General features: G+C 31.7%; 1 protein-coding gene across 2 annotated transcripts in view; it reads right to left on the reverse strand.

Annotated features, from left to right (window-relative positions):
• Positions 1–13,208, reverse strand: part of Galntl6 (polypeptide N-acetylgalactosaminyltransferase like 6) — a 1,051,497-nt gene that overhangs the window by 684,802 nt on the left and 353,487 nt on the right. The window contains exons 1-2 of one of the 2 annotated variants that reach the window (XM_048791957.1): positions 10,423–10,537; positions 6,697–6,805 (exon numbers count right to left, since the gene is read on the reverse strand). In XM_048791957.1, the coding sequence (XP_048647914.1) occupies positions 6,697–6,805; positions 10,423–10,485 (172 nt within the window). In that variant the 5' untranslated portion in view covers positions 10,486–10,537. Of the gene's footprint in view, positions 1–6,696; positions 6,806–10,422; positions 10,538–13,208 lie in introns of those variants that run through there. The other variant, XM_015486211.2, reaches the window with a different exon arrangement.

A 13,208-nucleotide genomic window follows, 5' to 3' on the forward strand; every position in this document is an offset into this window, starting at 1 on the left:
TGAAATGTCAACTGATTACCTGTAGAAAATGTCTAATTAGAAAATATAATAAATCCCAAAGTATAATTAAGTTAGTGGCAATTCATGAGAAAGAGAAATTACATAAATAATTGGATACAAGCACAACTGTAGCCATCAGCATGTATCTTTTCCTTTAAGATTTGGCTTATCTCTTCTAGGTAGCTAGACTAGATAACCTTTATCTACAGGTAAATTGCTTTAGTCAATGCTAACCCCCAATAAATGAAGTATAAGATTATGAAATAATAAACACTTTGGTTTTTTTCACCACAACAGAATTTTTCTAATAAGTTTGATAATCCTCATAATTTAGTTTAATTCTAAGGGTGCAGATGTACTAGAAAAGAATCCTGATGCTAGACATAGGTCTTGGGGTCTTGCTTTTGTCTCGCTATTAATTTTTTAATGCAAGAAATATCCATATCTTCAAAAGTGTCAACAACATATAGTTTTTCTCATTACTTACCTGTGGTGTTTAGCAACATACACTCCCAAATGCCATATACTTATTGTTGTGGTTTAGATATAAGGTACCCCCCAAAAGCTCATGTGTGAGACAATGCAAGAAGTTTAGAGGAGAAATGATTGGGTTATGAGAACCTTAATCAGTGAATTCATTCCATGATGGGATTAACTAAGAGGAAACTGAAGGAAAGTAGGGTATGGCAGGAGGAAGTGGGTCATTGGGGGTCTGCCTTTGGGGCATATATTTTGTATATGGGAAGTGGAGTCTCTTTCTGCTTCTGATCATTGTGTGAGCCGCTTCCCTCTGCCATACACTTCACCATGTTGTTCTGCCTCACCTTGAGCCCTGAGGCTATCTATGGACTGAGAGCTGTGAAATCCTGAGACCCCAAATAAACTTTTCCTCCTCTAAAATTGTTCTTGTCATGTCTTTTAGTCACCGCCATGAAAATGTTACTAAAATGCTTGTACTGCCCCCTTATACCACCTTCATGTAAAAACACTTAATGTATATGATACCTCACAAATTACCAAATATGCCACAAAGCTATAATTTCCAGAACAAATATAAAAGGAATATTATCAATGAAAATATCAGCAAGAATTTTAATGAAGTGCAGACAGTCTAAGGTGCTTCATACTTTCATAAAGACTGTGGAGAGTCCATCAGGAGGAAATTTCTGAATTTTCTAGGATAGACATTTCAAAACATAACTAAAAGAAAGGCAAATATAAAAAACTGAGCCCTAGAGCAGTGCAAAGTAAAGTAGCACTTAGAGTTAAATTTATAGATCTAAATGCTTGTTCTACACTATGAGAAAGAGTCAATTTAAGGAATCATATGACTACTTTTAAATTTTGGGGAAAAAAAGTAGTAGTAAAGATAAAAGAAAATAAATAATAAATATAAGACTATAAAATAATGAGAAAAATTACTGTCAATAAAATGAAAAAAGTCAAAAATTTTTAAATGTTTAATAAGAGAAATTTCTGGTGGAATCGATTGAAAAATATTTTTAAAAAGCAACACAAATTTAAGTGTTGGCAACATTATTAAAACCTTAATATGATATTATGAATAAATTTATGTTTATACATATTAATATTTAAGTGTAATAGACAAATTGCTAGAAATACAATTAATTACAGGAGAAATAGATAGTTAAATAGTGTAACTATTTTGTAACTAAGCCCAGTAATTAAAAATAATTGTGCCCCCAAAATTTCAGGTCAACATAGTGTTACCCACAAAATATCTGTAACTATCAATAATAATAATTGTAACATACAACAAACAATAAACATAGAAAAATAGCAAGTATTAATAAAGTCAATGTATGAAGTAGTCATTTTGCTCTTACCAACTTGACAAGGATTCTATGAGGAAGAAAGATTAATAGTCGACATTCTAAAGACTTCACAATGTCAGATAAAATATTAGGAAATCAAATCCAGTGACAAATAAAAGGACAAATTTAATCCAGGTTAGCATGTTTGGTTTCCATTAAAAAGCAATGGATATTATTTATTTAAATAACACATTAAAGAAGAAAACTTATCAGCTTTTTCAATAAACACAAATACTAAGCTTTATAATATTGACACTCCTCTAGGTTAAAATAAAAGTAAAATTCATAAGCTCTCAGCAAACAAGATCCAGAAATAATGTGATAAAGTTAACTGATTCCAATGCAAATAGTATTTGTATTATGATAGTAAAGATGATAAAGTGAACTTATATTAGCTAGCTAGCTAGATAAATAAATGGATAGATAGACAGAGATAAAAATCATAAAATATTTTAAATTTGTTCTTATAAAAATCATAAAATTCAGAATTACAATAGAATAGTAAGTTTAGTAATGGAAAAAAGAAGAAAAATTATAAGGTCTAGACTGGAAAGAAAACTTTAAAAACACTTTCATTTTTAAAACACTGTAAAATAATGAGAAATATATGATCATTTAGAAAGTAAAGAATTATGTAAGAATAAAAAAATAAAATTTTATTTTTTCTTTTTATTTATTGTACATTGAAAATGTACAATAAACTATAATACTATAATAAGTGATTTTAAGTAATAGATAAGTTTAGAATGATTCCTATGTTCAAATTAGTATTAAAAATTATTGGCATTTTAATATACCAGCTATAAACAATGTAGATTATCAGTAAGATAAAAAATATGTAAAACATCCATACAGTATTAGTTTTCTAAGATTAACACTAAAAAGTCTAAAAATAAAATTATAGCTCTATCTTAAAGATAATAAATAGGCAGCAAATAAATATGACATGCCACAGAATAGAAAATTTGATATTAGTAAAATTATGAAATTATCAATACACTTCTATAATTTGCATTATTTTTGGTGTATATCTGTGAGTGATATTTCTTCACAGTGATAGGGATTGAACCTAGGGCCTCACATATTGTAGGTAAGTGCTTTACCACTGAGCTACATCCCCAGCCCAGCTGTATATGAAATTTAAAGCTGGATCTGAAAGTTATATGAAGGATAGAACAAGAATGGCAATACACTTCTAAAGAAACGAAGCAAAAAATATTTTTTTCTTGATGAGTGTTACTGTAAACATTAATAATTATTGTCAATATATTCAAAGGTATTGTAATGTTACTAGCACAGGAATTTTTGCTTATAGACCAGAATTAAGAACTCAGAAAGAGAATATGCAAATATGGAAACAGTTTATAAGAGTCCACACTCCCATAAATAAAAGGAAAAATTAAATCTCCAGTAAACATTGTGGAAGATTGAATATGCAAGCATATAAAGTCTAAATAAATATTTGATCCCTGACTTACATCACATAATAATGAAGATAGGTTGAATTTAAAACTTAAATGGGGGCTGGGGGTGTAGCTTAGTGGTAGAGTGCTTGCCTTGCATGTGTGAGGCACTGGGTTTGATCCTCAGCACCACATAAAAATAAATAAAATAAAGATATTGTGTCCATCTACAACTAAAAAACATATATAAAAAATAAAACTTAAATGGAAAGTGTAAAATTTTCAAGCTTTCAAAAGACAATATAGAACACAGTAGAACCTATACTTAAAAAATGATTTCTGAATTTAATACTAAAGTTATGACGTATTTTAAAAATTTTATGTAAAAAGTTTTTTTACTCTCTGAAAAATATCAGATAAAATATTCTTACCACACATAACCACCAAAGAATAATATTCAGAATAAATTAAGAGCACCATGTAGCTCAGTAAAGATGAGATAAAAATTAAAAATTGAGAAATAGAAATGAATACAAATTTTACTAAAAAGGAAAAATGACTGATTTATAAGCATTAATAAGAAATTTACCACATTAAAAGCTAGTAGAATACAATTATGAGTGGCAATGAGGTACCATTTCATACCAACAACTTGGGAAAGATTACTAAAACCTTATGAAGTGTTGAGAAGGTTATAGAGCAATGAGAATTCAATCCATTTTTTATTGAAGTGAAATTGGTATAGCAATTTTGGGCCGAAGTTGACATGTGCATTCCCTGGAAATACAAACAGACTATTAATATGTGTCATAAGAAAATATTGTCTTTAACCCAGAACTATGCATGAGAATGTTTAAATGAGTGTTATATATGACAACTAAAACCTAGAAACTATCCAATGTCCAAGAAGAGGAGAATGTAACAGAAAGCTTAGCAACAGTAAAAATAAAACCAGTGTTGCACACACTGACCCTGGGTGAATCTCAAAATTTTTTTGAATGAACAAAGAATGTTATAAGATGTGATTCAACTTTTAGATATAGTTCAAACACATGCAAATTGTGACAGTATTTGTCTAGGGATAAATACACAGATGGTAATAACTACAGATAGAAATTAGAGTAAACACAAAATTTAAGTTCTGAAGGGAACACAGTGACACAAATGATATTATTTCTGGGCCTACATATGGAATAAAAAGATGTTTATTTTATTTTGCTTCTGTACTCACATATGTTTGTGTATATTCATACATACACATATGTTTCAAAATACTTTTATTTATAATATATTTAATGATATAAAAACAATGAAGTGTACTTATTTCATGTTTTATATATCTTCTAGTTAATCATCTAACAGTCTAACATTTAAAAGCTTTTTAATTGAACAAGGAATTTGTACTGAAGAACTTGCTACATTACCAATTTTCTTTTTAGATTGATTTTTCCTAGGTCTAAGTGAGGATAAGAATATAAAAGCGTGTTTATCCAGGAGTTGGAAAGAGTGTTATGAAGCAGAAAAAAAGATAATGTACTAGATCTTATATCCAAAACTCCCTAGTACAAGCAAAAGGCAAACATACCATTGATGTGAAAGTAACATAAATGATTTAATAATCATATGGATTAATAATCATTAGCCAATTATTTTAGGTACATTATATTTAATCCTTTGGGAAAATCAGCAAAGTAGAATATGAGAAACAAATTGATTTGCCACTTAGCTCATGAATAGAAAATTAAGATTTGAAACTAGTTGTGTCTGTCTCCCACATATCTCTGTCATTACCGCTTATTATCCAAATGTTATGTTTTGATGTCAGACAGTGGGGTATAATGAAGCAGTATAAGACCAGACTCTTTTTTAAAAAAATATTTTTCTCATTGTAGATGGACACAATATCTTTATTTTATTTATTTATTTTCATGAGGTGCTGAGGATCAAACCCAGTGCCTCACATGTGCTAGGCAAGTGCTCTTACCACTGAGCTACAACCACAGTCCTAAAACCAGGCTCTTAATCTAGTTCTACAGATTATTAATTATTTGGCCTAAAGGTTAATAATTCTTAGGGACTCAATTTTATTTTATTGGCAACAAAATTGGGATAATAATACCTACTGAAATTGTTCTGAAGTCTAAATAAAATTCATATCTGAAGTTCATAGTATAAAACTCCATTCAATGATTTTTTTGATTCTTTCATTAGTGTTGTTAATTTGTGGCAGCTTTAGTTATAAGATAAAGTTAACATCTCCAATAAAAACTTTGGCATCTTGAAGTCATAAAGATGAACAGATGGTTGGATTAATATAGGGTTTTCAAACCAACAGAGGCAAAAGCATAAGAGGGTGAAAGAGTGAAGAAGTTGGTAAGGAACTAACTTTCATAATGACATGTGGAGTCATGGTCCAAGTGGAAAGACAGTGACACCCAGAAGAGGTTGAATCTCTCAAAACAGAGCATATCTTTGGAACAAGCTGCTAATGAAGTTGTTGGGTGGTGAAATTTATTTGGAGAAAAAGAACGAAAGAATAAAATGAAAGAAGATTGTAATTAGGTCAGCTATACCTGACAAATTGTACCATGTACAGTTTTGCAACTATTTAAACATACTCATTTCAATTATCCTGAGGGAAAGAGTGATGCTGGAGACTAACCAGGAGGACCTCACAGTGTAGGCGGTCATAATTGTGTTGCTGGTTCAACCCAGATGCAGTGTCTCAGGCTGTTCATCTTTACAAAGCAGAAGCTGCTCTATTTCTGTGACATCCTCATCATGAAAAACAAATAATAGAATATGAGCTTCCTACCATGTGTGACTCACGTTCATTTTATTTCTACTTATATATCCTTCTGAATCTTTTCTTCTAACAGCCTAATTTTTCAGTATCTCCAAAAGCCCTTATTCTTTCCTATTACTCTGTCCTCTAACACTAGCCCAAGACTAGCATTCTTCTACAGTAGTACAGATCTCCTTGATTTCATTTAACTGCCTTTTCATTCACATGTTGCCAAACTCAGGTACCCAGCTGATATGATTTATGGATTCTCAGAAGCCCCTTGCAATGTTTAGAAATTAGCTAACTCTTAGGTCCTTCGCATTACCAGTGAGATACACTTCAGCCCTAATGAGTCAATCTTGTTCAAAATACATATTTACCAGGTCACATCATTGATTAAGTCTCAAGAAAAAGCCCAGAAATTATTGAAATTAAGTTTGGAAATACAAAGTCCTATACATTTCTAAACCTGTAGTGACTTTTCTGCAGCTCATTATTTGTGTTTTTCTATGAAATTCTGAGTTGTTTTGGTTCTGCCCTGTGTTGATCTCCAGCAACCCCATGAGACATACTTGACTGTATGCAGAAGGAACACTAATTCAAGGCCCTTTAAGTGACAAAGGAGACACTGCAGTATGTAAAGTAGCACTTTGGCTTACACTGAACTTCATACCTGAGCGCATAGCCTCTTTCTGAATGCTTTCATAGTCATGCCAGTCCTTTCTTCTCAAACCATCTGTCCATGAATAGAATTGCCCATCTCCCAGGCCCAGTGGAAATGTCTGTGGAAAAGGAAAGTATTCAAGCATAAAAAGGAGGCATTTCCTTTTGCATGGTAGGTAAACACAGCCGGGCGCATAACAGGCAATCAAAGAATACTTGTTAAATAAGTGATTCCTCTGAGTATAGTAGAAAGAAAGCTATTGCTAGTGACTAGATAAATACACATTTTAAATCCTTTTTCTAACCTTTAAAATAGGAACACTCCTTTCCCCAAACTCTTGGCATTTTCTATTTTATTGCATCCACAGAAAGACATTAATAATTCAGTATGTTACCTCCTCTAGGTCTAAATGCTTAGCTGCTTTTATTGGCCCCAAGTATAAATATTGATAATGCAACTGATTTGGGTGGTAAATTGAATTAATTTTGTTTGTGATTTTTACAGTTTCACTCATTTTGATCAAACATATTTGAATGGCTTTTAAATAATAATGGCAACCATTCATTGAATGCTCCCTATGTTCCAGGTATTATATAAAATTCTCTGAGTATAAAAGTTTGCTTAATCTTTAAAATAGTTTTGTGCTGTAAACCCCCATTTTTCTTCAAATTACAATGCATCTCAGAGAACAACAATAATTTTAATTAAACCGTAGTGACAAAGATTTGACCAATTCTATTAAAGCTGAAGTTGTGGTCTTAAGCACTGCTCCATCTAGATTTTGCTAAAGTATAGTTCATATTCACAATTGTAGTTAAAATTATCACACACTCATTAACTGTAGTCACAGCACACTTTGTACGATTTTGCCCCAAACCAATATGTTATAACATCAACTTGAAATTGATCTCTGTATACGTTGCAGAAGTTACTTATTTTTAAGGTGTTTATTTGTAGTAAAAAATATTTATTTTAACTGAAATTTATCCTCACAATTTTGGTTAGTAAAGCTAAGGTAAAACAAACGTTTCTACATTCACCTACTATTTTTTTTTCTTGATCTGTTTTATTTGAGGACTATAAGTAACCCATCTACAGAGAGAAGAAAAATATAAAAAGTAGAAAAAAGTCTATTCAGTCAAAAGATGAATAAGTTCAGTAAGGCAATTTTATTCTAAGAGCCTTTCTCAAGCAAATAAAATGTCTCATTTCTTTGATTTAGACAATGCAGCCATTATGCTTATGAAAGCTATTTAACTTTAGTCCATCTTTATAGCTTACAAAAGACCCACTTGTTTTGAGAGGAGGACAATAAGGCATAATGTTTTTTTAAAAACAAGGTAGTTAAAATCAGAGAAATGATTTTCCAAATCAGGCCACTGCATTTAACATGTTTCAATGATTTTGTTGCTCTTTATGGTGACAAGTTTAGAAAACAAATGAAGGAACAAATTTACAAGGGTGATGTTGTATTTATGTAAAACATTGAGACTAATGAGGATACATTTTAAAAGGAAAATGAAAAGAAAGTTATAAAAAGATAAAATATGTTGCCTAGTATGCGTGAGGCACTGGGTTCAATCCTCAGCACCACATAAAAATTAACCAATAAAATAAATGCATTCTGTCCATCTACAATTAAAAAAAAATTTAAATGTAGTAAAAGGGGAAGGAAGTTTATAAAAATATAATTTGGGGAATATAGAGCAAAGGTTAAAAAAATGATTTTTCTAATTAATGTCAATCATATAATTGGACTTTATGCCCAAATTAGCAAGTTTATAAATAATAAAATAAATTTTAGGAAAGTTATAGATAATCAAATAACTTTAAGATATGCCACTTATGTTTTATCTCAGCTATGCATTTATAGTGATAAATACTAAGTACTAATAAAAATATCCTATTCTGATGTGGATAATACCAATTTACAGACACGGCTTTCAGATGAATGACTTTTGATATGAAAAATGGAAATACTCTTGTATTTCCAAGCTCCAAGCTCCATCTGGTTACTGGGTATACTCTGTTTTCTTTTGTTTAATAGGTTTAGCATAAGGATGCCAAAGCTATACTGCAAAGGGTCCTATGGCAGTTTGTATACCAAACATTATTAACAAACCTATCTTCCCTTGCTGGAGTTCCAAGAAAGCTGCCTGTTATAGTTTCCCTCAGAAAAAAAGACAGAAATTATAATCTCGAGATTTAGAAACAGAAGAAAGAGAACCGGTACTGGATCCCAGTATACAACTGGGAACTATATTTTAGCAAGTCCTTCTCTATAGTATAACTTGATGCCAGTATTTTCATTATTTATTCATAAGTAGGAATGGCAGCCTAGAATTCCCAGGCATTTGAGAGATCTTTCAATATAAAGTTTGGAGGCCATAAGTAAACAAAATGCATAACAAACTTGAAGGATACAGAAACAATTTAAATCACAGAAAACTTCAAGACAAATAAAAATTTAATATGCTTAAATAAATTTAAGAAATTTTCTTCTTTGGAATAAGAATTTAAAAAGAAAGAGAGATACGTGGAATGAAGGCAGCAAACTTGGAAGCCTCCAGTTCTGATTGTGCAAGGGGGGTGGATAGTGGTTCTAGAAAGGAAATCTCTGAGAAAATAAATAACAACAACAACTAAAATCCACCACCCACAAAAACAAAAACAGAGCAGATAGTCAAAGTTATTCTTTCCTATTTTTTCAAAAGAATATATTGAAAACAAAGTTAAGTTCTGAAGAGGTTAAAAATGAATTAATGATAAATATATAAAAAATAAGCAAATGAAAAGTTGTTCAATTGATGAGACTAGAAGACAAAAAGGGTAATTACAATACACTGAGTCAGATATAAATAATCTAGCATGGACACTAACTAAACTAAAATCTGTGCTATTACTAAAAGAATGTTGAAGAGGTTGAGGGAAAGGATAGACTAAGCTAGTTACGTAAGCTATTTTTTTCCCCATAGATAATGGATTTGTACTGCAACTAGGAGGTATAGAATGGAGTAAAGGTTAAAGATATAGTTTCCCTGGGATCAGATGTTGCAAGCAGGCGAAGAGCTCAAGGGGGTTGCTAGTCAACATTAAAGGGGTTGCAGCATGATTTCATTCTAAAATTTATTTTTAAATATTGCCTTTCATAAAAATAGATCTTAAATAAAAATGCTTAGCACTCTTAACCATTGTTAAAACTCCAGCAAGGAGCTGGAATCAGGTTAAAGCAGACCCTGCACCTTAATAAAAACCTATGTGAGGATTTGCTACACTAATACCTCTTCTGTCTATACCAATGCTTCTCATAGACCAGCACCTGGCAAGTTGTTAGAAATATAATTCTCTGGGCCCCAACTCTTATCTATTAAGTTGGAAACTTTGACTAGAATAGAGAGCTATTGGTGAAAAAAAAAATCTGTGTTGTAACAGTTCTCCAGATGATTCTGAGGCCCACTAGACTTTGAAAGCTTCTAGCCCATAGGACTGGGAAAGTGACAATGATCACATTAAGGCAATAAATAAATCTCCTTAGGAGAGCATTGCCACAGTCTACTCAAGAATCTTTTTCACATCCAGGGCTGATGACCAACAGAGAGATTAGGTGCACTTGTATCCTTCCCACCTGCCAGAAAGGTGGATGAATAAACCTAAATCAATCCCCATACATTTGTGTAGAACTACCTTGATTCTGAAAGCTTAACCATCCAGTAAATTATCCATTAGTATTCTGACCTTTCCTTTCACATGAGCAATCTTCAATGCCCAGATCCATTTGCTTCTCTCCTGGGTTATCATATCATGTGTCCTTGGTATGATTACAGTAGTACAGATCCATTATCTATGACCTTGTAAAATAAATACAAAGAATATTGTACCTTCATGAGGCATATATTTCATACCCACTGTTAGGCTGGCCATTTATTTGTGAACAGTCTTTCAGTTTTTCACCTTGTGAACTTTTTATTCATTGTCATGTCGCTATAAATAATTAACTTGAAAAAATATCAGGGATGGGAGAGACAGAATCCATTAAGTAGAAACCATATGTAATAGTTAGAGCTGAATCCCAGAGCCTATCAAAAAATAATATAATTTTGTATGGGTCAAGAGAAAAAGTTTCCAAAGGTAACATATTCCCATAGGCCATGTATTTGCCAGAGGTGACACACTCAAACCTTTAGGGTCAGTGACGTGACACACATAAATGGAAAATGAGGAGGTATTAATATAGGGACTGATAAACTCTGGAGTTACCTTACTAGTATTAATTAACTTTTAAAGTAATATTAAAACACTTCCCTGAAGTAGTCTGGAAATAAAATAGAGAATAAAAAGAGCTTGCTCCTCGCCTCTTACATTAGTACAAATTTTATTTCTCATACTGTAGACAGGGATGTCATTGAAAAGACACATTTGTTTGTCTCTTTGAAGAAAAGATTATGTGTATTCTAAAAGTCTATCTTAGGTTCTGTAAATCGAACAACTAATGGACATTTTACAATTCTTGCAACAAACCATATGTTTACCACCCTATTTGTTTGTTGGAATATGAAATAGTGGAAGGACTCTGGATCCAGGGAAAGAATATATAAATTAGGGTTTTGAATTAGGCAGGAAATGTACATTTTCTCTAGGTGCCTCAGAAAACTCATATATTAAACAATATTAGTAGAAATAAAACCTACCTTTCCTATCATGATTTTTTTTGAGTTGGAAATGACAGAAAATATGTGAAAAAATCAGCTTGTCTTAAAGTGATATACAAATGCCCATTGTTTTCACCTTTTTCTGCCCTTTTTATAGATATTTATTTCCCTTGCCCTTGCAAATTTTTAACATAGTTGCAGAGATAAAGCTTATGTACACTAAGCAAATTATAAATTATGTATTACAGTAGAAGTTAAGGGAATTTAGTGATGGGTATGGGTTCTTACACTGAATACAATTAAATTTCTTATATATTGAACCCATCCGGGATATGTTTCAAGAAAATAGAACACTACTGAAAAAGGAATGTAATGGATGGCATCAGCAAGAAAAAAGTGGATGACCAAATATTTATTCTTATATAATTATATCCTTGTAAGAACTGGGTGCTGAACCAGAGTTCATGGAGATTAAGTTCACTTATTAATATGGTCTTCAAGATCATATAACTAATCAGTGGCAAATTAGAATTTGAACCAAGTATACTTAAATCTCATGAGTTAATAAAACCAAACTTGGACATTTTATGATTTTCCCATTATTCAAGCTCATTATATAAAGCCATTTGGAAAAACCTTTGAAAATAATATGATAAAAACATAAAAGAAAATAAATATTCACACACAGGATTTTGGACACCATGCACTGAGTAATAGGGAGTCTCAAAGCGGTCTAAGACTGAAAAGAAATGGAATAAAATATAATGCTCTAATATCCTTTTCCTTCCTTAGTTTGAAACTAACTGCAGAGCATGTAGTGCATGTAGAATAACCATAAGAGAAGGTTCTGCCCTTTTGTATGGCCACAAAACATATTGATCAATTCGTACCAGACTTAAAATCATTTTTTAGAGGGTAGAACAATTTCGTTTCTTAAATTCTGTATAAATTTTCAGGTTATGTCATTGTTAATATAATTCACTGCACTGACAAAATAAGGTTTTGATCTGATAGGCATTGACGAGATCTACCGTCTTGTTTTGTAAACATAGTATCTGCAACAGGATAGATCTCAGACGGGAGAAGTAGGCAGGGGGATGCACTGAGAAAGGCAGCTCCTATTTTTGGATCTTAAAATTTTTAAGTGGAGTCTAGAAATCTGGGTCATTATGTTAAAAAAAATCTTGATTATAAAATGTTAAGTTTTTATAAAACATGTTGGTGGACTATGTCTTTGGGACATATTAATCACCATCTGAAACCTCTGGCCAGACTTAGGCCATAATCTTAATGGTGAGCCTTAACTCAACTTGCCTCAGAATGGTTGATGTTATCTTTTCTCTGGTGTAAACTTGACCTAGCTTATCAAGACCTTGATCTTGTAAATTTATCCTTTATATTAGTATCTAAACTCCTGAGAGCACAGAGCAATTTTTCATGTAAGGTGACTGTGTAGATCATTATAACTAAAGACAAACACTGAGGCACACACTGGTGATGAATTTCAAACAGTAAAATATCAGAAGAGTGAGAGTCTCAGGAAATGGTAAATGAACAGTGCTCTGGTTTTATTTTGAAGATTAAAAGAGCAAAAGAATTCAGTGGCTTGATATCCCATCATTTCTGCTGATGATTGCTATTATATTGAACACACAAGTGAAATTTTATGAAATTTTATAATATAGTAATGTTTGCTTTTATTATATACACTGATCTATGAGGTTTGTTTGCAAGAAAGGCTTCTAGCACACTCATGTTATTTTAAGAATACCAACATTTTATTTCAAAAGATTCATACAAGGAAGACACAATTTGGAAGTTCTGACGTCTCTTGCCTCCTGTGCCAGTTGCCCTGAAACATTTTTAAATAAG

Source organism: Marmota marmota, unplaced genomic scaffold, assembly GCF_001458135.2.
Source record: "Marmota marmota marmota unplaced genomic scaffold, marMar, whole genome shotgun sequence".
Lineage (NCBI taxonomy): Eukaryota > Metazoa > Chordata > Mammalia > Rodentia > Sciuridae > Marmota > Marmota marmota.